At 43.1% G+C, this 25566-nt stretch overlaps 2 protein-coding genes across 16 annotated transcripts in view; one reads left to right on the top strand and one right to left on the bottom strand.

The window, feature by feature from the left end:
• The window catches only part of FAM227B (family with sequence similarity 227 member B), a 651639-nt gene extending 638169 nt beyond the window's left edge, over positions 1-13470 (bottom strand). For 3 of the 10 annotated variants that reach the window (XM_073618642.1, XM_073618640.1, XM_073618648.1), the window contains exon 1: positions 12997-13461. The gene's annotated coding sequence lies outside the window, so the exon portion shown is untranslated. Of the gene's footprint in view, positions 1-12596; positions 12937-12996 lie in introns of those variants that run through there. The other 7 variants (XM_073618647.1, XM_073618641.1, XM_073618649.1 and 4 more) reach the window with 5 other exon arrangements.
• DTWD1 (DTW domain containing 1) overlaps positions 13175-25566 on the top strand; it is a 68868-nt gene continuing 56476 nt past the window's right edge. The window contains exons 1-3 of one of the 6 annotated variants that reach the window (XM_073618657.1): positions 13175-13303; positions 20129-20362; positions 22909-23052. In XM_073618657.1, the coding sequence (XP_073474758.1) occupies positions 20150-20362; positions 22909-23052 (357 nt within the window). In that variant the 5' untranslated portion in view covers positions 13175-13303; positions 20129-20149. Of the gene's footprint in view, positions 13304-13365; positions 13589-20128; positions 20363-22908; positions 23053-25566 lie in introns of those variants that run through there. The other 5 variants (XM_073618658.1, XM_073618655.1, XM_073618654.1 and 2 more) reach the window with 5 other exon arrangements.

Below are 25566 nucleotides of genomic sequence, written 5' to 3'. Positions count from 1 at the left end.
GTGGCAAGTACATAGTTATATTGTTCTAGCTCGGATCAATGTAGCTAAGTACAACGTAGCCATAATCAGTGGGTATAAGAATTTATTTGTTAGGTATCCTTGGAGATTGTTTAATGTATCTTTATCTTATTAGATTTGTTAATGGATTTTTAGCATTAAGGGGTTGTAAAGGTATTTTTTTTTTCTTTAAAAATAACAAACATGTTATACTTACCTTCACTGTGCAGCTCGTTCTGCACAGAGTGGCCCCGAACCTACTTTTCTGGGGTCCCTCGGCGGCTGTCTCGGCTCCTCCCCGCAATAACTAGCCACCTTAATGCGAGCTCCCTCGCATGGTGGATAGTTATTGCGGGCGCGCTCCCGTGATACAGCCAGCGGCTATAGCCGCTGGCTGTATCACTCGGCCCCGCCCCCCGGCGCGCCGCGTCATTGGTTGTGATTGACAGCAGCGCGAGCCAATGGCTGCGCTGCTTTCAATCCATCCACTATAGCCAATCAGCGACCAGGCTGATCGGCTGAATGGAGGTCGGGAACGCGCAAGCGAGTTTTTGAGGTGTCAGGTAAGTAAAACGGGGGGGCTGGGGGCGGCGGTATTATCAAATGTTTTTTCACCTTAATGCATAGAATGCATTAAGGTGAAAAAATGTATACCTTTACAACCCCTTTAGTTTTATTTTTGCAATATCCAATGTATATGTTTTTGCATCTGTTTTATTTTATTAATATTTTTTATTTATATTTCTTAGTTTATTTCATTTTTATTCATTTATAATTTTATCTTTGTATTTATTGAAATTTTATGTGTCTTTATTTTTATTATTTCTTGCTTTTTTTCTTTATTATTTATATTTTTTATTCACATATATATTTTTTTCCTTTTTATTGAGTTATGTGTGATATTCATCCATGTACTGTATAACTTTAAGATGGCCGCGATGTGTATTAAGAATAGTAGGTAGGCTCTTCATTATTCGGGGAAATTCACCTGGTAATCGGGTGTCTCCCGTTGCGATGACTGTACATTTCTTTTCAGTGTCACTGATTTTCCTGTAGTGGGAAGGTCTACGAGCGGCTGATTAGCCGCGGTTGTGTAATGTCAGCATTAGGGATTATTTTTTATGGAGTGATGTTTCTAGCTCCACCCTTACTGAAGAAGTCTACACTCTGACGATACGCTATAGGGGCGGAGTCTACGTGCTGATGTCACACTGTGGCCATTCAGTATACTTTGAATCCATGCTTGTACAGCTGGCATGGCTTTTAGTGCCATTTTTGTATGTTTACTCGTTTTTTATTGGAATGAACTGCTTTTATACGGAGAGCACTAGAATTCGCCATTCTTTTCTATATGTTTGCTGATTGTTGTTCACATCGAGGGTTTGAGAAACAGACAGAGTATATGTAAGAAATAGAGGACTATCAGTGCCAGCATCACACCAGTCTCTTTTGATATCCCCAGAGGGGAACTGCTGTGTTTGACCTGCTGGTGAAACAGGGGTCAAACAAGGAGGTGAGCAGGCTAAAACACAGGTGGAGGAGAGCACGGGCACTTTCTGGATTTATTTGCACAAGAATGGTGGATCGCTTTCTTAAATTGTCACATTGCATTTTATTCATAAGTCACTTGTTCATGGACTGGAATTGTTTTGATATTTCATGTCTTCATTGATTATTTAAAGGAGCACTATTTTTTAATTTGCATTAGTAGCAGAGCACTGTTTGTTTATTACAATGTAGCCATGCCTGGAATTATGCTTTTTGGGCTCGTTCATACCAGTGAGCAGCGTTAAATGCACAGCGCTCTGCGACACGGTGCCGATGTGCTGATTCAGGCGCATCACACTGTTTACTTTTTTTTTAAACAAACTTTATTGAAGGATCATGAGTGACTTTTTAATAGGATTCTATTCACCACAGTGGCATTGTGATTTGGTGTATCGCATCTCAATCTGCTGCACTGAAAAAAGTTTTGCATGCAGTACTTTTTTATTGCATACCACAGTATTGCTGTGGTGTTTACTGGCATCCCAGGAAACCTTGCCTTGTCTATGCTTTGGGGCTGAGCTGGAAATAACTGCTAACACAGTCCCACTGTATCTGGCATGAACGGCCCTTAAGACAGACATATAAATATGAATGATTAATCCAAAATATAAACTGGCACTTATGGGGATAAAGGTGAACACTCAGCAATAAGCTTTATTTCAACGCGGCACAAGCTCATCTTTCTCAGGATGTGCCTCGTCAAAATGCCAAAATAAACCTCATCACTGAGTGTTGACCTTAGAAGCCCCATGAGTGTGGCTTTATATGTTGGATCATATGCATCTCCTGCTCTGCTTTAGATCTATCCATCTAGAACTTTTTTGCCCACCATACAATTATAGTATAGTATAAAAAAAAAAAAAAAACTATTACTGGGCCCCCTTAACCACTTCAGCCCTGGAAGGTTTTACCCACTTCCTGACCAGGCCATTTTTTGCGATAGGCACTGCATCGCTTTAACTGACAATTGCGCAGTCTCGCAACGCTGTACCCAAAAAAAATTGATGTCCCACAAATAGAGCTTTCTTTTGCTGGTATTTGCTCACCTCTGCGGTTTTTATTTTTGCGCTATAAACAAAAAAAAAGACAATTTTGAAAAAAAACAATATTTTTTATTTTCTGCTATAATATATATCCAAAAAAAATGTAAAAAAAAAAACAATTTCTTCATCAATTTAGTCCAATATGTATTCTGCTACATATTTTTGGTTAAAAAAAAATCCCAATGAGCGTATATTGATTGGTTTGCGCAAAAGTTTACAAACTATGGATAGATTTTTGGACTTTTATTTATTTTTTTTACTGGTAATGGTGGCGATCATCAATTTTTACTGGGACTGCGACATTGCGGTGGACAAATCTGACCCTAAGTGACACATTTTGGGAACCAGTGACACCAATACAGTGATCAGTGCAGAAAAAAAATGCACTGATCAATGTATAAATGACATGACAGGGAAGGGGTTAACACCAGGGGCGATCCAGGGGTTAAATATGTTCCCTGGGAGGTGCTTTCTAACTGTGGGGGTAGTGGATTCACTGGAGGAAAAGGGAAATTGTGATTCAGCTTAGCTGAAACACGATTTCTCTCTTTTCCTCCCTAAAAGAGCAGCGGTGTGCTTTGTTTACGGTGTGCTTTGTTTACATCGGCACACCACTGCTCCGTGTCTCTTCTGAACGATTGCGGGTCACAGTGATCACGGGCGCCAGACCCGCTGAATGGCTTGCGCTGTTTCCAATCACATGCACACCCTAAACCACATGCACAAAATCTCGCACAAGTACGTGATTTTGCGCACCTGGGTTGCCCTGCCACAGTATGTATGTGGGGTGGTCCGGAAGCGGTTAAGCATCTCTGACAGGCAAATAAAACTCTGGTCTTTTAACCGCTGTAACTTCGGTGGCGGCGTGTCACCGAGTGGGGTGAACAGCTATTGGGCATGGCTGTTTACCACGTGATCGGCCGTGATGAAGTCACAGCCGACCACAGATGGTACCTCCTCACTTTGCACGGCGCATGCGCGAGATCGCGAGTGCACGGCGGTGGCAGCGTTTTCCCGGGAACGCTGCTCGTCACCAACGCTGGTAAACAGCCATTGGCCGGCGGCTGTTTACGTGATCGGCTGTGATCCTTTCACAGTCGATCACTAAATGTAAACATAGAGCGGTAACGAGATGTTACCGGGTTCTCCTCCTCACACACCAATCGTGTGTGAGAAGGAGATTGCGGTAACATCTCGTTACCGCTTACAGTTTACACCAACACACACCGATTGTCGTCCCCCCCCAATAAAGAGGACCTGTCACCACCCAAAGTACCTGTCACAGGTCATCTGAGTACCTGTCACACACAGTCCATCTGAGTACCCGAGTACCTGTCACAGTCCATCTGAGTACCCGAGTACCTGTCACAGTCCATATGAGTACCCGTCACAGTTCATATTAGTACAGAGTACCTGTCACCGCCCTTCAGAGTACCCGAGTACCTGTCACCAGCCCATCAGAGTCCCCCAGTACCTATCTGTAGCCCATCAGAGTATCCGAGTACCTGTCACTAGGCCATCAGAGTACCCGAGTATCTGCCATCAGAGTACCTGTCACCAGCCCATCAGAGTACCTGAGTACCTGTCACCAGCCCATCAGAGTACCCAAGTACCTGTCTGCAGCTCATCAAGTTACCCGAGTACCTATCTGCAACCCATGCCTCATAGAATATACGTTTGGGTGTTTGCTTTCCAAAATGGGCTCATTTTGTGGGTAATTCCACTGTCCTGGTGCTCCAGGACCTTCAAAAATGTGATAGGTAGGAATGAAATGAGATGTGTAATTTATGCTCCTAGAACGCCTGAATGTACTACAATGATGGGCCTCTGTATTTGGACAGGCTGCATAAAAGTCTCACATATGTGGTATTGCCATACTCTGGAAGAGTAGCAGAATGTATTTTGTGGTGTAAGTTTTGCTATATACATGCTATGTGTTAGAAATATCTTATAAATTGACAACTTTGTGTAAAATATTGCGTTTTCATTTTTTTTTCACATTTTCCAAAAACTTCTGGAAACAATAGAACCGTTCAAAAGACTCATTATGCCTCATAGATTATACGTTGGGGTGTTTGCTTTCCATTTTGTGGGCAATTCCACTGTCCTGGTGCTCCAGGGCCTTCAAAAGTGTAATAGGTGGTTGAGACATGAGATGTGTCATTTATGCTTGTAGAACGCCTGAAGGTGCTACTTCAATGTTGGGCCTTTGTGTGTGGCCAGGCTGTGTAAAAGTCTCACACATGTGGCATCGCCCTACTCGGGAAGAGTAGCAGAATGTATTTTGGGGTGTAATTTGTGGTATGAATATGCTGTGTGTGAGAAATAACCTGATAATATGAAAGTTTTGTAAAAACAAAACAAACAAAAAAATCTTCATATTGCAAAGAATTGTGGGAAAAAATGACAACTTAAAAAAACTCATCATGCTACGTACTATACCTTGGAATGTCTACTTTCTAAAAAGGGGTCATTTGGGGGGGGGGGGGGGGGGGGTTGCACTTTCCTGACTTGTTAGTGTCTCAAGAAATGAGATACACCTGATGTACTGAAGGCCTGATCTGATGTGATAAATTTTCAGTGATTTGCACCATAGTTTGTAGACTCTATAACTTTCACAAAGACCAAATAATATACACTAATTTGGGTTATTTTTACCAAAGCTATGTAGCAGTATAAATTTTGGCCAAAATTTATAAAGAAAAAATTACTCATTTGCAAAATTTTATGACAGAAACAAAGAAAATGGCGTTTTTTTCACAAAATTTACAGTCTTTTTTATTTATAGCACACACAATAAAAAAACCCACTAGTGATTAAATACCACCAAAAGAAATTTCTATTTGTGTGAAAAAAAAGGGCGCGAATTTCATATGGGTACAGTGTTGCATGACTGAGTAATTGTCAAAGTGTGAGAGCTCTGAAAGCTGAAAATTGGTCTTGGCAGGAAGGGGGTGTAAGTGCTCAGTTTTGAGGTGGTTAAAGGGGTTACTTTAAAATTATAACTTAAGGCAAAACTTTTTTCTTTTTTTGGATAGAGTGGAGAGGGATTTTTTTCATTTTGGATAGAGTGGAGAGGGACACCTGTCAGGTTTTTATTGCGGTCTGTGTTCTCATTAGAAAGATTCCTCCTATTTATTTGTCCTGATTATCCTTATTACCAAGAGTAAAAATAAAAGAAAATTCCAAATTTTGGGTTGTCACCAGAACAGGTATAGAGAGAAAAAACTTCCAATGGGGATCCTAGTTCTGGTGACAACCGGGGACTCCCTATCATTTCCTGTTTTGGCTATAGGACAAGATGTGAAGGGAAATCTCTCTAATGGGACACATGGCAAAAAAAAAAAAAAAAAAAATGGCAGGGGTTATAGCACTTTCTTCCTATCCAAAATAAAAGAAAAAAGTTTTGCCTTTAGTTCTACTTTAAACCTGACGAAACAAAGGATCAGATGCAAGTCACATGAGGGAATTTTTTGTGCAATGTCAATCACTTTCAAATGTAAGAACAACATACCACCAAAAGTTTTTATCAACACGGTAGTAGTTCAATGGTAGTTTGATGCCTTTAGTGGTTTTTTTTTTTCTGTAATTATTAAAGTAGGACTAAAGGCAAACATTTTTCAACCGAGTAAGGGGAGGTTATAACTTCCATCAATTTTTTGGGGGTTCTGTTACATCTGTTTCCCATTGGGGAGATTCCCATTCACTTTCTGTCCCATAGCTAAAACAGGAAGTGAGGGAATCCTTCCAAAATGAGGGAATGGCTGGTTGTCATCAGAACTAGTGTCCCCAGTAGAAGATGTCTCCTCTATTCCTGTTCTGGGGACAACACAAAATTGGGGATTGTTTTTTCACTCTTCGCTTTCAATAGTGTAAACAAGACAAACAGGAAGGGCAAATCTCTCTTACATGAACACAGACAGCAGAAAAAAAACCATAGGATGTGGTGTTCTAATCTCCACTCTATCCAAAATTGAAAAGTTATAAGTGGTTCTAAGGCAGGACATTTTTTTTACCTTATTGCATTCCCTCCATTAAAGGATAAGTTCACTTTTAAAGTGGTTGTAAAGTCAAAATGTTTTCTATCTTAATGCATTTTATGCATTAAGATGAAAAACCTTCTGTATGTAGCAGTCCCCCTCAGCCTCCCCAACACTTTCCTGAGCCCCATCTCTCTCTCCCTCCTCATTGGCTGAGATGGCAGCGTGGCGCGGAGGAGAGGGAGGGGCTGAACCGTGGCTCCATGTCAGAATGGACACAGACAGCAGCTCGGCTCGGGTGCCCCTATAACAAGCTGCTTGCTGTAGGGGCACTCGGCAGAGGGGAGGGGCCAGCAGTGCCGGTGAGGGACCCGAGAGGAGGAGGATCCAGGCTGCTCTGTACAAAAGCACTGCACAGAGCAGGTAAGTATAACATATTAGTTATTTTTAAAGAAAGAAAAAAAAAACAAAAAAAAAAACTTTAATATCACTTTAAAAATAAATAAATGCACATTTATGCAGGTATTTTATTTTTTTGGAGCCTGGAAAGCATTGCACCAGCGATCAGCAGATTGCTGATGCCATGAAGGCCTCCTGTAGACTGCCAGTGTGAGACATCTGCCCCGAACATTGTACGGCCAGGCAGTTTCACACTGACAGGAGGTCTCAATGAACTACCAGAGCGCTCAACACGCCGTGGTAGTTCATTAAGAACTACAAGCCGACAGCCGCAAAAGGATGTCAGGGCTTTGTAGTTCATTCATTCACAGAGCTGTGTGAATGAATGACGTGGCTGTGTAGGTACGGCTGTGTTTTTAAAACATGACATCTAGTACAGGGAACTTCTTCCTGTACTGCTGTCGCAGGGATCGGGAGCAGCAAGTAGCGGCTGCAGCAGTGGTATAATGTTCCACCCTATAAATGAGTGGAACATGCAACATGTTCCCAAAGGTGAACTTAACCTTTAAGGTAAAAAATGTCCCAGTAGTTGTATTGCTCTCTCACCTTTCTAAGAGTTTACCTGAGTCCTATCTCAATCCAGCGCTGTGCCCATCTGCAGCGGCACTGGTGTGTGTTCCTCTCCTCACAGAATACACAGACAGCAGTGCGAGCTATTGACTCCTGCTGCTGTCAATCAAATCCTGTGAGGAAGGAGCAGGGGCAGGGCTATATCACACTGTGTGTGTCTATAGACATACACAGCCAGGATCAGGTGTGAGCCTGCAGGTGTGCCCCCATAGCAAGTGGCTTGCTATGGGGGCACACGCAGAAAAGGAGGAGTTGAGAGCGCAGGTGGCGAACCTCCGAAGTTCCGAATGACCTGTGCAATACCTTTGCAAACAGTAGGCAAGTACAACATGTTTATACTTTTACACCCACTTTAACAAGTTCTGCTACAGTGCCTTGAAAAAGTATTCATACTCCTTGAAATTTGCCACATTTTGTCATGTTACAACCAAAAACGTAAATGTATTTTATTGGGATTTTATGTGATAGACCAAAACAAAGCGGCACATAATTGTGAAGTGAAAAAAAAATGATAAATGGTTTTCAAAATATTTTACAAATAAATTTGTGAAAAGTGTGGTGTGCATTTGTATTCAGCCCCCCTGAGTCAATACTTTGTAGAACCACCTTTCACTGCAATTACAGCTACAAGTCTTTTTGGAGATGTTTCTACCAGCTTTGCACATCTAGAGAGTGACATTTTGCCCATTCTTCTTTGCAAAATAGCTCAAGCTCTGTCAGATTGGATGGAGAGCGTCTGAACAACAATTTCCAAGTCTTGCCACAGATTCTCATTTGGATTTTGGTCTGGACTTTGACTGGGCCATTCTAACACATGAATATGCCTTGATCTAAATCATTCCATTGTAGCTCTGGCTGTATGTTTAGAGTCGTTCTGCTGGAAGGTGAACCTCCGCCCCAGTCTCAAGTCTTTTGCAGACTCTAACAGGTTTTCTTCTAAGATTGCCCTGTATTTGGCTCCATCCATCTTCCCATCAACTCTGACCAGCTTCCCTGTCCCTGCTGAAGAAAAGCATCCCCACACTATCATGCTGCCACCACGTTTCATGGTGGAGATGGTGTGTTCAGGGTGATGTGCAGTGTTAGTTTTCTGCCACACATAGTGTTTTGCTTTTAGGCCAAAATACTCAATTTTGGTCTCATCTGACCACAGCACCTTTTTGCACATTTGCTGTGTCCCCCACATGGCTTCTCACAAACGGGACTTCTTATGGCTTTCTTTCAAACAATGCCTTTCTTCTTGCCAGTCTTCCATAAAGGCCAGATTTGTGGAGTGCATGACTAATAGTTGTCCTGTGGACATATTCTCCCACCTGAGTTGTGGATCTCTGCAGCTCCTCCAGAGTTACCATGGGCCTCTTGGCTGCTTCTATGATTAATGCTCTCCTTGGCCGGCCTGTCAGTTTAGGTGGACAGCCCTGTCTTGGTAGGTTTGCAGTTGTGCCATACTCTTTTCATTTTTGGATGATGGATTGAACAGTGTTCCGTGAGATGTTCAAAGCTTGAGATATTTTTTAATAGCCTAACCCTGCTTTAAACTTCTCCACAACTTTACCCCTGACCTGTCTGGGGTGTTCCTTGGCCTTCATGATGCTGTTTGTTCACTAAGATTCTATAACAAACCTCTGAGGGCTTCACAGCTGTATTTATACTGAGATTAAATTACACACAGGTGGACTCTATTTGCTAATTAGGTGACTTCTGAAGGCAATTGGTTCCACTAGATTTTAGTTGGGGGTATCAGAGTAAAGGGGGCTGAATACAAATGCACGCCACACTTTTCATATATTTATTTGTAAAAAAAAAAATGGAAAACCATTTATTATTTTTCTTCCACTTTACAATTATGTGCCACTTTGTGTTGGTCTATCACATAAAATCCCTATAAAATACATTTACGTTTTTTGGTTGTAACATGATAAAATGTGGGAAATTTCAAGGGGTATGAATACTTTTTCAACGCACTGTATTTGGGTGTATGTAATATATCCAGTGAAGGGTTACAGCTGATGGCTACAATATTATTATTATAGCAGCCATAAGTTTGTGCCCCATTTCTTTAGCCAACTCCTGGCAGTAAAAGTGATCCAGTGACTGTATAGCCACCTGATCACTTTCACAGCGAGGGCACGATCTCCTTCCTCCCTGCGCGTTTTTTTACCAGGACCACATCCACTGGCTTTAGGAGGCTGAGCGAGAGGAGACTGAAGAACATCTTTGCATGGATAGATGCTTTGGAGGGCAGGGGAGACACTGGGGTCTAATAAACCCCCTATGTCTCTAGAGTTTATTAAAACATCACCGCAAGACTTACATTCTCTGGGAAGCACTTCAGAGATGAAAGTTGTGAAGCTGTAAACAGCAGACACAAACCATGGACCGCTGAGCTGGATGGCAGGATGCCACACCACTGTTGATCAACTGTCAGCATGTGCACTGAGACCTCTGCTCCGCTAGGTGAGATTGATGCTGCAAACTAGGAGGGCTGAGTAGCACTGGAGTAGGACTCACAGGTACTCAGAACAGCAAGATGAGTGGGGAATTCACTTAACAGCAGTGTGAGATGTAGGACCGCTTGGCCAAGAGATGGGATGCCGAACCTCCAGGGGTACAGACGTGTGAGGCTTCCCTCTGGACTGATGGAAGAGACCAAAGTAATTGGATTAAGTGGGCTGACGAACATGTTTCAGGGATCCTTTGTCAACATCATGCCACTGAAAGTAAAAACAAGGCTATTTACCCATTGCCTACTGGTCACTTTTACCCCCCTTCCCGCCCAGGCCAATTTTCAGCTTTCAGCGCTGTCACATTTTGAATGACAATTGCACGGTCATGCAACACTGTACTCATATGACATTTTTTAGCATTTTTTTTTTTTTTTTTACAATAGAGCTTTCTTTTGATGGTATTTAATCACCACTGGGTTTTTTATTTTTTGCTAAATAAACTAAAAAATATATAAACAAGAAAATTTGGGAAAAAAAAAAAAATGTTTTTCCATAGTTTGTTATAAAATTTTGCAAGCAGGTCATTTTTCTCCTTCACTGATGTGCACCGATGAGGCGCACATGGTAGGCGGCACTGATAGGCGACAATGATGAGAGGCACAGATGGGCAGCACTGATTGGTAGCACTGGTGGGACTGCACTGATAATCAGTGCCCTGATTATCAGTGTAGATGTCCCTTTAACACAAGTCAGTTATTGGCTCTCCTCTCCTCACGGAATGCCTATAGCCAACTTGTGTTTACACCGTGATCAGCTGTCATTGGACACAGCTGATCATGTGGTAAAGGCCGCTGTGATTGGCCCTTTACCCCAATTTGTGATCAGCTGTGTCCTAAGGACCCAGCAATCACAGAGCATGCTGCTCACATGCCGCAGGGGGTGCTCGAGCAGCACAATCATGGAAGCACGTCCATGGATGCCCTCCCAGGAAAGTAAGCCTGTGCAGTAGCTGTCTTTTGGCTATAGTGTGGGCGAGAACTGGTTAAACCAGCAAATGAGGGGAAAGATAATTGACAGCTGCAAAACCCATTCAACTTTTGGTTGCTAAGGCCCCTTTCACACTGGTGCGGGAGGTGCGTCGGCCGTAAAGCGCCGCTATTATTAGTGGCGCTTTACCATCGTTTTAGCGGCGGTACTCGGCAGCTAGCGGGGTGGTTTTACCTACCGCTAGCAGCCGAGAAAGTGTTAAAAACCACAGCAAAGCGCCTCTGCAGAGACACTTTGCTGGCGGTATAGCTGCACTGCCCCATTGATTTCAATGGGCAGGAGCGGTGAAGGAGCGGTGTATACACCGCTCCTTCACCGCTCCAAAGATGCTGCTAGCAGGACTTTTTCCCGTCTGGCCAGCGCACCGCTCCAGTGTGAAAGCCCTCGGGGCTTTCACAATGGAGACACAGCAGCAGCTGTTTCGGGTCAGTTTGCAGGCGCTATTTTTAGCACAATAGCGCCTGCAAACCGCCCCAGTGTGAAAGGGGTCTAAGACTGACAAGGGAAAATGACAGGGGACTGTTTTTAGCAATATAAAGATAGGCTCAAATACCAAAGAATTAAAAGCACAAAATTAAAGTGACTGTAAAGTCTTGTTTTTTTGTTTTTTTTAAGTTAAAAAAAAAAATAAACATGTTATACTTACCTGCTCTGTTGCAGTGGATTTGCACAGAGCAGCCCGCATCCTCCTCTTCTTAGATTCCTGTTCGGTGCTCCTCGCCCCTCCCTCCTGTTGAGTGACCCCACAGCAAGCAGCTTGCTATGGGGGCACCCGAGCCACATCTCCCTGTGCCCATTCAGACACAGAGCCGTGGCCCGGACCTGCCCCCTTTCTCTCCTCATTGGCTCACTGACTTTGATTGACAGTCACAGGAGCTAATGGCACCACGCTGCTTTCTTAGCCAATGAAGCGGGGAGACCCGGGTAGCCGACACAATTCTAAAACATCGCTGGTTCTAGGGTCCTCCAGTAAGTCTTAGGGGGGCCGAGGGGGGCTGCTGCACATGCATTAAAGTGGAGTTTCCCCTCCAAAAATTTTAAAGTCAGCAGCTACAAATACTGCAGCTGCTGACTTTTAATATTAGGTCATTTACCTGCCCTGGAATCCAGCGGTCGGCACCCCAGCTGATGTTTCTATCGGCTCTCGGGTGCTGCTGCCATTGCCGATTAGGGGACCCGGCAATGAAGGCTTGCGGCTTCATAGCTAGGGTCCCTACTGCGCATGCACAAAGCACACTGTGCTCTTACTGGCCTGGCAGCAGGGGAAGGAGGAGGGGGGGCCGAACTTCTGATGTACCTCGCCACAGTGAGGTCCGATGGAAGTGGGGACAGGGTATGTGTCAAAAACAGGTACCCCCCCCCCCCCCTCAAAAGGTGACAAATGTGGCACTGTGGGGTGGGGGTAGGAATCAGATAAGAGGAAGTTCCACTTTTGGGTGGAACTCCACTTTAAGATAAAAAAAACCTTCTGCCTTTACAACCACTTTAAAGTATATAAAGAGTACCTGTCACCGGCTCAATACCATCACATGTTCCGCCGAGTTCCTGTGCAATTCACATTCAGTTCCATGCGTTGGGACTTGAGCCCTTTCATTTTGAATGGGCAGAATGGCAGTGAACGTAGTGCACCCAGTGCTTAGAAACCCGGATCGTATGGTACTTCTCATTGGCAATATGTTCCTCAAATGTGATATTTTACTTTGATGATTTTTTTTTAATATTATTTAATGTGATTTGTCAAAAAAAAAACCACAAATATCACATGTAATCATTGTTAGTGAACTAACCCCCCTCCCAGACAGCAACGAAAACCCGACAGGGGTTCTAATCCTTCTCCAAAACTAAAGGGAAGTTGTGCCCCAGTTATAATGTTCTTCCATAGTCCTCCTCACTAATGTCCCTTACCTCAGGGGTGAGTACTGCCGCCTCCTCACACTCAGGAGACTCGTCACTAGAAGCCGGTAGGTGATCATACGAACACTGACAGGCCCATGCAAGCCTGCTAGAACAGCTCTGTGTTTACAGTTGCCATTGGCAACCAATGCAGAGGTGTTACATTTAAATGTGTCCCCCGGCTACTACTGCCCCTTCCTAAGGATCCCGCTATCACCGCCGTGTGACCGACCGGACAGGCCGCCACTGCACGAAGCTGACACCGGAATAGAGGAATCACCTTCCCAGCCTTACGAGCTCCTTCCTGTCCACCTCCTGGGTGAGTCACACATTACACAGAACAACGCGGCGGGACTCTCACATGTCACTGTCTATGGATTCCGCCAGTCTGTACACAGGGGAAGTGTCTGACGGGACACCCAATTCATTTACCACAGGCTGTGCTGAGTCCAGGCTCCGCCCCTTCCGGCCTTCGGAACCCGCACTTCCTGTGTCCCCAGGGGTCTGCATAGGAACCTGCGGGCTCGGGCGGTTTCTGGTGAGAGAGGTGTGTCTGTCTATACAGCCGCGTGTTGTTATTAACTTTGGCTCCTTTTATTTTCAGGTAACAAGGTGCTTTTTTCCCAGCCATGTCATTTCAGAAGAGAAGAATGAAGGTCTATGGAGGGCATGGTGACAGGAAGATCATGCTGCTCCTGTGGAGGTTCCATGGTTTGCCCTTATTCTAAGAAATGCATGGTGGAGGCTCCAATCACATGGAGGTTTATCCACACAGCGGATCCCAGCAGATGGGGCTGACAGCTGTGTGCAGATAGCTGCAATCACTGCAGGTAATGAATGACAGCCTGTCATTGAAGTGTACGGCCTCCCGGACGCAGCTGTTCACATGCAGCTTTCATTCCCAGCCGCAGGATTCAGTAGATTCTTCTGCTGGGATTCACAGTGTGGCTAAACACCCGGGTGATTGGAATCGGAGGTTTGTTTTAAACTAAGTCTGCTGATCTGTCTCTAAAACGATTGTTTCCCACGCCGTCAGCCATACCAATATGACAGACCACCATAACCCATCGAAGCATGGACTCCACTAGGTACGCTCTGGTATCTGGCACCCAGCCGTCATTAGCAGATCCTTTAAAGCGGAGTTCCACCTAAAAGTGGAAGTTCCACTTTAAGTACTCCTCGCCCCCTGACATGCCACAATTGGCATGTCATTTCTTTTGAAGGGGGGTGGGTACCTGGTTTTGAGAGGGACTTCCTGTCCCACTTCCTGCTTCTGGCCGCCTAGGGGACCCCTCCCTCTTCTGGGACACATCACAGGTCCCAGAAGATTGCCTGGCCACTGACGGAGCGCAGCGCAACTCGCCTGGCTGTGAAGCCACAAGCTGTCACAGCCGGGTGCCCACACTTACAATGCCGGCGCACGGGAGAGGAGTGAGGCTTCGGGCATCCACATCCCTGGACCGTGGAACAGGTGAGTGTCTGTTTATTAAAAGTCAGCAGCTATACTTTTTGTTTAATAAACCAAACAACCAGTGAAACTCCTCTTAAGTCCTGTAAGTTGCAAGGTAGGGCCTCCATGGATTGGGCTTGTTTTTCCAGAGCATCCACAACACCTCAAACTCGTGTTCCTCAAACCATTCTTGGATTCAGCAGACCAGGCCACCTTCTTCTGATGCTCCGTTGTCCAGTTCTGATGGTCATGTCCACTTTCTAGGCACTTTTGTCTGTGGACATAGGTCAGCATGGGCACCCTGACTTGTCTGCAGCTACACTGCCCCATACACAACAAACTGCGATTTAATGTATGTTCTGACACCCTTTCTATTATGACCAGTATTGAAGTAATACTAAAGGTAACGTTTATTTTTATTTTATTTTTTTATAAATAACAAGCATGTAATACTTACCTGCTCTGTGCAACGCTTCAAAAAAATGAAAAAGAAAAAATATAACTAAACAGTGTGACTTGTTGTAACAACACATTGGGCTGCCCTTAGGGCCCCATTCAAATCTGAGTGATTTAGCAAAAATAATTTCCTGCCTCTAGTAATCTGGCTTATTGATGTTCCTGTATTCATTTACCAGCTCGTCCCTACTCAATAAAGGGATAGGCAACTTCTTATTTTGGGTCACACAGCATTCTGTTACTGCCTTGCCATTTTTCTGTGTTGCATCACATATGTGGGAGTGCTAATGGTGGTCTCTGTTATTTGCTTTGCCTGCTTGGTCTGTGTCAGATCTATTTACTGATTAGCGCTCACCTGAAGAGCACTGGGCTGAAGGACCCAGGGATTGTGGGATATATAGTTTCTTCACAGAAAGCGTCAGTTCTTAGACTACAGACAGAGGTCGTGTATTGACCTGTGCAGTGCCCTGCTGCACGCCTCTTGTTTGAACAGAAACTACTGACACAGGAATGTGAAGATCTACTGTACGATAGGTTCTGTGTACAGGGTAACAAATGACACCATGAAACTACATGATTAATGCATATCTTATGCAAGTGAAAAACACACGGTGCAGGTAGGAGGTTTATAATGCCTTTAGGAGCTGCTCACAGCAGGGGTCCGGTGCGTCCCCGTTCACCGCTTCATTCTAATTTCTGCCCAAATTTTTGGCTGAATTCCGACCTGAAACGGACCGAGAGATGCATAGGACACCGCTGTGCAATTCACAGCGGAGATGTGTGAACCGGCTTCATAGCTAGCCAGTCACAATCTCCTGACATGCAAATTGGATGCGGTAAAAACCGCATCCAATTCGAAATAGTGTGAGCCCTGCCTCAAAGCAGCTGTTGCGGAACTACAAGTCCCATCATTCCTCTGCCTGAGGGAGTCAGCTTGTAACTGTCAGTCTTGCAATGCCTTATGGGACTTGTAGTTTTGCAGCAGTTGGAGGGCTGCCAATTTGACAGGTTAGGTTATCCTTTTCTTTCTTTAAAGGTAAGGTTATCCTTTTCTTTAAAGGATAACCTTACTTTTACAAAACAAATAATAAATGTACATTTTTTTGCAGGTAAAAAATATGCATTTACAATTTTTTTGTTAGGGACCTGTAAAGCATTGCACCCACGATCAGCAGATTATGAGTGTGATGCCACGGCCCTGCACACTCTGACAAGAAGCTCCGTGAACTACCTAGAATGATCAACAGCTCCCTGGTAGTTCATTGAGAACTACAAACCGACAGCCACAAAGAATGTCGGTACTTGTAGTTTTCCCTTCACAGAACCCTGGTGGTATTTACGAAAGGCAAATCCACTTTGCACTACAAGTGCACTTGGAAGTGTGGTCACTGTATTAGGGCTGAAACAACTAATCGATTAATCAATTATGAAATTAATCGATTACTATTTTCATAATTGATTAATCGGCCAGTAACATAATGGGGTTAAGAATAACTAAAATTAGCCCTTTATAGTACAAAAAGAGCAAATAATCACTACTGTAAATATTACTTTCACAGTTCTACAGTAAAAAAAAAAATGAACCCCTTACAGTAGTGATTATCTGCTTTTTTTTTTGTACTATAAAGGGTTAATTTTAGTTTTTTTTTTTTTAAACCCCATTATGTTACTAAACGTCTTAGACCTGGTTGCACTATAGTCCATCTACATGGTTTCCTATGGGACGCGTTCACATCTATGCTTTTTTTTAGCCGCTGCGTATTTGGAAAGGGCCAGGGACTTTTTTTTAACGCAAAACGGTGCTTTTTTGGTTCAATATACTTCAATGGAGAAGCTGCAGAAAAGCATGTAATGTCTTTTTTCAGAAATGTTGTGTTTTTTAATCTGCCCAACAACAAGTTGGCCAAAAAAAATACAAAAACGCAAATTGCAGCAAAATCACGTGTGCAAAAATCAAAATGCACAGCAAAAAGCACTGCAGAAATAGATCAAAAGCAAACTGCATAGGTGTGTACCGAGCCTTATGCTGGCCACACCAATCAATTTTCACACAAGTATATTCAGATGGAAAATCTTTGTACATTCGCTGAATGAAAGAATGTTTGAAATTTTCACTTGTTTTTAACATTCTGTTTTTAAAATGAAGGAAAACCACATACACCGTCTGAAAATTCCTTTGACCAAGAAGTTTTCTATTATTTCCAAATTGTCACCATGGTTGAAAATGAATGCCGATTTGACCCGACTAACGATTAGAAAATCAAACTAACGTTCTTAAAATGCCGTTTTTTTTTTTTTTTTTTTTTTTTTTTTAAGGAAGACATTGTTTTTTTTTTTTTTAATAAAAAAAATTTGATCTCTGAGTCTGATGATTTTTACCAGATTTACCCTTTAATAGTATATATCCTCCAATAGCATATACAGTATATCTCTCCTCTAATAGTATATACAGTACATCTCTTCTAATAGTATATCTCTTCTGTCTGTTATTCTCAGAGTGGATTAGAGATTTTGCTCCCTAACCATATAGTTTTTTATATTTACCACTGCATAGAGATATTTAAGAATAAATTGCCTTTTTTTTAAAAACTTTACATATTAACTAAATTTTACACCACACTTTTTTTTAAAAACCTTATTAACCGATACAATAAACGGCCAACTAAGCCCTACACTGTATATCCGAGGGGGACATGCAAGGAAAATAAAAAAAACAGCATTTTAGCTTGCACATGATTTGGATGTTAAAATCAGCAGAGCTTCCCCTCATTTCAGATCTACCCCTCAGATTTACAGCGACTGCACTTCCAAGTGCACTCGCAGTGCAAAGTGGATTTGCCTTTCGTAACTAACCCCCTAGGTGTTGCTTGCTTGGCAAGGGTGCCATTCAGACAACCTTTTTTCTCAATTAATGCATTATTTCCTGATTGAAGGAGGTGGAGATTGTGACATCATCGCACTGCCTTTATTACTTTGTTCAGTCAGAGAACGTCTTGTATTCATTGAGGAAGATGCAAGGCATCATGTGAATGGCACCCGTGCCATGTGAGCGCCCACCCCCTCTGTTCACAATGCAGAAGGGCTCCATAGAGCCTTTCTGCATGGTCTGCAGAATTGGGTCTGCTTAGGACTGGGAAGACCGTAGTGACCACTGTAATAGCTGCAAATATTACAGTAATTCTCTGCTTCCCCATTGGTCCTATAGGTGTGGCATCTGCATATTTACATTGGTTTAAGCTGGACTAATATAACTATGCAAAAATAATCCATACCTGGAATTCGGCTTTCAAAATAAATTGCCACTAATGAAGTGTGTGGCTGCTGCTGGGTTTGGTAGAACTCTTACTTTTTTTCAGCCGATTCACTACAGTAGGCGCTGAGAGTTACAATTCCAGCAGGAGTACAGCAAGTCACTCGCTCGGCGCCTCGGCCATCCAGAAAATGTCTTGTATTCTTTTCACATAAAACAAGGTGTTACAAATGTCCACTTGCAATTGGTTGTCTTTAAACCAGTGGTTCTCAACTCCTGTCCTCGGGACCCACCAACAGGCCAGGTTTGCAAGATAACTGAAATACATCACAGGTGATATCATTTGCTGCTCAGTGATTGCAGTATTCTAGTCTGCATCTCCCCAAGGTAATACATAAAACCTGGCCTGTTAGTGGGTCCTGAGGACTGGAGTTGAGAACCACTGCTTTAAACGGACTAACCTAGTCTTTAACACTTTCCAAAACTAAGGGTGCCAAAAATATTCCATGCAAACTCTTACAGTCTCTGCACAACTGGAACTGGAGAGAGACCAAAGAAGGGCAACAAAACTAATAAGAGGACTGGAGGACCTCGATTACGAAGAACGACTGCAAACACTAAATCTATTCTTGCTGGAGAAACACAATATGATAGCAATTTACAAATGCCTCAATGGTGATCCTAGAATAGGAAAAAACTATTCAGTCTCAAGGAGTGTAAGAGGACACAGGGACACACAATGAGATTGGAAATCTTAAACTGTGCAGGGGGTTTTCTTAATCAGGGCAATAAGGATGTGGAACTCTCTTCCACAATTGGTGGTGACTGCAGGGAGTTTGAATATTTTTAAGAGACTTTTGGATGTGCATCTTAACCACTTGCTTACAGGGCACTTAAACCCCCCCTCCTATCCAGACCAATTTTCAGCTTTCAGCGCTGACGCACTTTGAATGACAATTGCGCGGTCATACAACACTGTACCCAAATGAAATTTTTATCATTTTTTTTCCCCACAAATAGAGCTTTCTTTTGGTGGTATTTGATCACCTCTGCAGTTTTTACTTTTTGTTAAAAAAATGTAAAAAACTGAATTAAAAAAAAAAAAAAATTTAATTTTTTTATATTTTGTTATAAAAAATTTAAAACAGGTAATTTTTCTCCTTCATTGATGTACACTGATGAGGCGGCAGTGATGGGCACTGATAGGCGGTAGTGATGGGCACTGATCAGTTACACTGATTGGCACTACTGGTGGGCATTGATAGGTGGCACTTGTGGGCACTGTTAGGTGACACTGTGGGCACTGTTAGGTGGCACTTGTGGGCAGTGCTAGGTGGCATTATTAGATGTCACTGATGAGGCAGATGTGCCTCTTCCACTTCAGGACTGATGTCCCTGACATCTGATCCGGTGATTGGCTTTTTTTTCTACTCACGCTGTCAGGTCCGCGCTGTGGCCGTCATTCGGCCATAGCGCAGATGCCAGGTGGCTAAAGAACACAACATACAGGGAGATGGGAAATAATTATAGACACTGACACATACACCTAAACAGGTAGAACTGGATGGACTATTGTCTTTATTCAACCTTACCTACTATGTAACAAAGATGTTGGTACCAAGCCAACATGAATGCTGGCGACCAGGAATAGTACACATTGATAGTTCCTGACTCTTAGAAAAAGATTGGTGCATTCAACAATTTTTAAGCAACTTTGCACAGAGTCTGATTAGCTTTTAGCTGACCCCCATGTTACGCTCAGCATTGCCCTGCCTCTAAATTAAAGTTGAATGTGTGTATGAATTGCAAATATTCTGTTTTCTTGCACAGTGATCTCCAGTCAGTGGTTCAGTGCCTATATTTTGCTGTCAGGTTTCTCTAATGTTGGTTGTCATGGCCTCTTTGGAAATGTCTGTCTTTTGAAGTGCCTTTTGATTGGTGCTGTTATTCACTTAAACTGTGCCTTAAATGTCCCTTTCATCTTGTAGGCCAAATGCATTGTATGAATAATGTCAACTGACAAACAAATGAAAAATGTTTCTGGATCCTCGGAAAGTGACCTTTTGAAAAACTTGCAAGTCTCTGCTCAAGAAGTGCTTGAAGTAGCCCAAAAGAAGGGACGATCAAAGTGTCCAAAGTGTAACAGCTCCCGAATGTTTTATTGTTATACTTGCTATGTACCAGTAGAAAGTGTACCAACAGCTGAAATCCCATCTGTGAAGGTAGGCAAACTCTGTCATTGAACACGTTCTCTGCTTTCCTCTGACAGGACAACTGATGATTCTGAAAACATTCCTACATTTATTGAACACACTGGGGTTGATTTACTAAAACTGGAGAGTGCAAATCTGGTGCAGCTCTGCATAGAAACCAATCAGCTTCCAGGTTTTTATTTTTTGTCAAAACTTTAATTGAACAAGCTGATTGGCTACCATAAACATCTGCACTCTCCAGTTTTAGTAAATTAAAGTGGTTCTAAAGCCTAAGGCCATGGGTCGAAATTTTGAAAGAATCTTCTTTCGAAAATCTTATCTAAGAATTTTCATTAGTAGTTCGCACCATTAGTAGGCTGCAGCAATAGCTGATTTTCATTTTCATGCAGCCATCTAATTGGGCATGTTGGAAATTTTAATTGAAAAAGAAATGTGCAAGAAAAGAAAATTCCTGGAAAGAAAAGATTCTCAGCCACAAAAATTCTTTTCTGTAGCAACATGAGGTGAAATTGAAGGCTTGGTTGGTCGAATTTCGAAATCAGTGGTGGCACCATCGGGTCACAAAATGCACAAAATTTCTGATTTTCAAAAGGAAATTCTTTCGAAATTTGACCATGTATGGCCAGCATTAGGGCCCTTTCACACAGCTGTCTGATCAGGTCTGCCTGTCAGATTTTTAGATGGACCTGATTGGACCGTGCAGTCCTCTCTATGGAGCGGCGGATGTCAGCACATGTCTACTGACCCACCGCTATCCTGTCCACCAAAACCAGATGGTGGTCCTATTTTCCATCCGTCTGGCGGATCGAATCAGACAGACGGTCTGTTTCCATCTGATTTCCCCAGAGTGGACAGGACCGGTCATCCGCCTGCTCAGCGGGGCCTTAAGGTTTAGAATGCATTAAGGTGAAAAACCTTCTCTGCTGCCCCCTAGCCCCCCATTTTCTTACCTGAGCCCGATCCGATTCAGCGATGTGCACAAAAGCAGCGGCTCTCGCCGCTGTCTCCCTTCTCATTGGGCAGATTGATAGCAGCGGGCTATCGGCAGGCAGGGCAGCTCAGGGGCGAGCACGCACAGGTGCCCCCATGGCCTGGAGCACTGGCGGGGGAACTCCAGAAGAAGAGTATGGTGCAAAAGCAGATAAGTATAGACATGTTTGTTTTTTTTTTTAATAACATAAAAAAAACTAAGGTTTAATAACACTTAAACCCTATGGATTTTGTCATGTAAAGCGAAAATATTGTAGAACTTACTAAAAGCTTCAGTCTTAGAGGCAATATTCAGGGCTGTCCAACCAAGAGGCAAGGTAAACCTGTTGCCTCAGGTGGCACTCAAGGAGGGGCGACACTTAGACCGGATCGCTGTTCTGTAAGGCTTATCCTGAACCAGCTTCTTAAAGGCTAAGTTCACCTTTTCAGGCAGAATTTCACTTTTCATAATCAATAGAAGTGTTTTTCAATGTCGTTTCTGCCCAAGCCATCCCAATGTGCTTATCTGTCACTTACCTAGTCAATGACTGCATTGAATCTGCACTTCTCTGTTCAAAATTTAAAAAAGCTTTCTGAGCCCATCACTTCCTGTATCATCATGTGACCATCCAGGTAACTTCATATCCCATCATGCACTGCATCACAGAATAGGGCGTGTTCACTATACCACCTCTTCTTCTTTTCTTTTTTTTTCCACCCACTTTCCTATTTCTTCCTTTTAAGGTGGCCATACATTGTACAATCTCCTTTAGATCTACCATCAACAAAGTAGTACAAGGGCCTGCCTGATTTGATACAAATTGAATTGATTGTTCACGTGGGTTCTCCTATTACTGCCGGTTAACACAGGGGCGACTTGTCAGGCGACCTAGCCGCCTGACAAGTCGCCTCCCGTTCTGTACTACGGAACCGTTCTAATAGGAGCGATGCAAGTCGCTCCGACTTAGAAAAAGGTTCCTGTAGTATTTTTGGGGCGACTTCAGGCGACTTGCATTGACTTCTATACAGAAGTCATTTTGCAAGTCGCCGCTGAAGTCATGTGCAGGTCGCCCCTGTGTGAACCGGCACTTACAAAGTTTTGTTAAATCTATAGGAAACTGTACTGGACCTGTATGTGTCCCCGGGGGGGAGGGGAGGAAGAAGCACCAGAAATACTCAGAGATTGCCATGGCAATCTTACCTGCAAGTGGGAGGAGAAACCTGTCAAAACCAGGTACCCGCTCCCCCTCCCCCCCAGAAAGTGGCAAATGTGTGTGCAAACAAGCAGAGTTTTCCCTATTTGGGTGGAGCTTCGCTTTAAGTTCCCCAGGTTCACTTTAAACAGTGACTAGCAAAGTTTTATATAAGACTTTCACATGTTAATATGCTTGCTGTTCTGTGTTTCCTATATACAGTAGATTGTAGAGTCTCGCTGTCCGCAAGCATTTAGCATTATATATACAGCTATCTAGGCTGTATTTGAATGAATATATATATATATATATATATATATATATATATATAATTTATTGTGCAGTTGTAAAAATGCAATAAGTTGGTTGTGATCTCTGTTTGTTTACATTTAGCTTCCGGTGAAAATTGACATTATTAAACACCCTAATGAAACTGATGGAAAAAGCACAGCTGCTCATGCAAAACTTTTAGCATATGAGGATGTTACTGTATACACTTTCCCTTGTATTCCAGATTATGACAATCACAAGCATGAGGTGTGTATTGCACATTTAATTTTTTTTAAATGGCTTTATATTTTTCTTAAACATCCTCAATTTTCAAAGTGTATGTGTGTGTATGTGTGTGGGTCTTTTTTGCTTTTTACATATGCAGATCATATACCTGCATCACCAGCCAGTAGCTATCTGTAGTGGGTGTTTTGCCACTACAGATACATGCAGCTTGTGTGAACTTTCCTTCATCTCAGAGTATTTTAGAGCGGAGGAACCCCAAAAACAATGAATTGGGGAGAGTCTGATTAGAAGATTTCTCCCCCATTCACAGATTGTGTTACAGGCAGTGTAATTGGTGAAATAACTTTCTCAATGGAGTTGAGGGCAGGAGTCGGGGTGTCCCTGTCGGATCATCGTTAGTGCAGTTGAGCCCAGAGACTCCAGCTGTTAACTCCCACAGTGCTGGAAGGTCAGCAACAGGAAGAGGACAGGGCAGCCCTGCAGGGAAGATTTCTATAGAATACATCAGCCTGCACACCGTGGACATACTTCATTGCAAGTAATATAACTATAGCTGTAGAACAGGAAAAAAAAAAAAATTAGCTAAATTTCACCTTTTAAAATGCTAATTGCCTTGTCGAAAATCGTCCAAAAACAGTCGGAAGAGCAATTCCACTCATGCTCAGAAATAAAAGAATGCATTACAGTACAACACATCACATCTCTTCCGAAGTTGTATTTTGTCGTATGAGAATTTTCCTAACTTTAGTAACCGCTTAATTTTTTCGATATGAGACTAGAATGAAAAAGAAAAAAAAAAAAAGATGATCATCCGTCCAGTTATTCTCATCATGTGTACAGGGCGTTGGGCTGGCCATACATTATACAATTTTCCTTTCGATTTACCAAATCCATATAATATGAGGTCAAACCTAAACACTTTTATTGTATGTAATCAGGCAGGTCTTTGCACTACATAGCTGAAGTTAAATCTAAAGGAACGTGAATAAGAAAATTGTATAATGTATGGCCAGCTTAAGGCCCCACACACTAGATTTTCTGCAGATTTTGGTCTTCAGATTTACCAAAACCATGTAGTGCAAGGGCCTGCCTGATTGCATACAAATTGAAACTCTTATGCCGCGTACACACGGTCGGACTTTTCGTCTACAAAAGTCCGACAGCCTGTCCGACATACTTCCGACGTACCTTCGGCGGACTTGCGGCAGACTTTCTTACGAACGGACTTGCACACACACGACCACACAAAAGTACGACAGCCTAGTACGCGGTGACGTACACCAAGTCCGACGAGACTATAAAACGGAAGTTCAATAGCCCGTACGACACCCTTTGGGCTCCTTCTGCTAATCTCGTGTTTATCTCGTGTTAGTAGAAGTTTGGTGAGAGACGATTCGCGCTTGTGAGACTCGTATTTTTCAGTTCGTTTTAACTGTTGTTCAGTCTGTGCTTGTGAGGTTTGTATCTGCTTTTCAGTGCGTTTGGTCAGTTGGCATTGAGAAATCTTTGTTTTATTGGCCGCTCGTTCCTGATTTTCAGGTCGTTCTTCACAGGCCTTGCTGTTCTTCAGTGCATTCTGTTTAGTGCGTTCTGACCAGCCGACCGTTTTGAAGCCATGTTACCTGTACGTACTCGTCGTAGAGCTCGTGCATTGTATGTGCTTGGTGCTGTAGTTTATTCTTCAGCCCAAGACCAGTCCATGAACAGGGCGAGGAGGAGTTCATGGACCAAGAATTGGTTGCTTCAGCGTGACCAGTTCTGTCACATGCCTTTGCTCCGTGAGATCCGTGAGAATAATCCTGAGGATTTCAGGAACTTTCTCCGGATGACGGACCCCGTTTTTGACCGTTTGTTGGCTTTGCTGACCCCCTATATCAGCAGGCAGGATACCTGCATGAGGCAAGCCATCACTCCGGAGCAGAGGCTGGTCGCTACCTTGCGGTATTTGGCCACAGGGAGAAGCCTGCAGGACCTTAAGTTCTCGACAGGCATCTCCCCCCAGGCTCTGGGGATCATTATCCCAGAGACCTGTTCTGCCATCATACAGGTCCTGCAGAAGGACTATATTAAGGTAAGATATTTTTCTTTTATTAGCATCACATGTTCTTTTATGTAATCTTTGATAATGTGATGTATTTCTTGCTTCAAACACTACTTACCATCATTGCAATATAGTGTGAATGTCCCCTTTTTATCCTCACACATGCTGGAATTTTTTCCTGTTATTTTTTGTCATGCATGTATATTTTCCTTCAATAACCTACCTTCCCAGCATGAAGTGATGGGAACATATCCACCTAGTCTACTCATTTGGAATGTATTTTGTTTGAGTGTATTTAGTGTGCTGCTAATGAGCAATTATCTAGATTTCACAACCCCCCCCCCCCCCCCCCCCCCCCACCTAAACTCACTCCAAATAGTGTGCTGCTAATGAGCAATTATCTAGATTTCACAACCCCCCCACCCCCACCCTCGTTAAAATTTGCTGGAATGTTCTGTGGTGTTGATTTGTCTAAAGCAAATATATGTTGCACT

The sequence above is a fragment of the Aquarana catesbeiana genome, linkage group LG03, assembly GCF_042186555.1.
Source record: "Aquarana catesbeiana isolate 2022-GZ linkage group LG03, ASM4218655v1, whole genome shotgun sequence".
Classification (NCBI taxonomy): Eukaryota; Metazoa; Chordata; class Amphibia; order Anura; family Ranidae; genus Aquarana; species Aquarana catesbeiana.
Note: the sequence above shows the minus strand (reverse complement) of the source record. Positions and strands in the feature narration are given on the sequence as shown.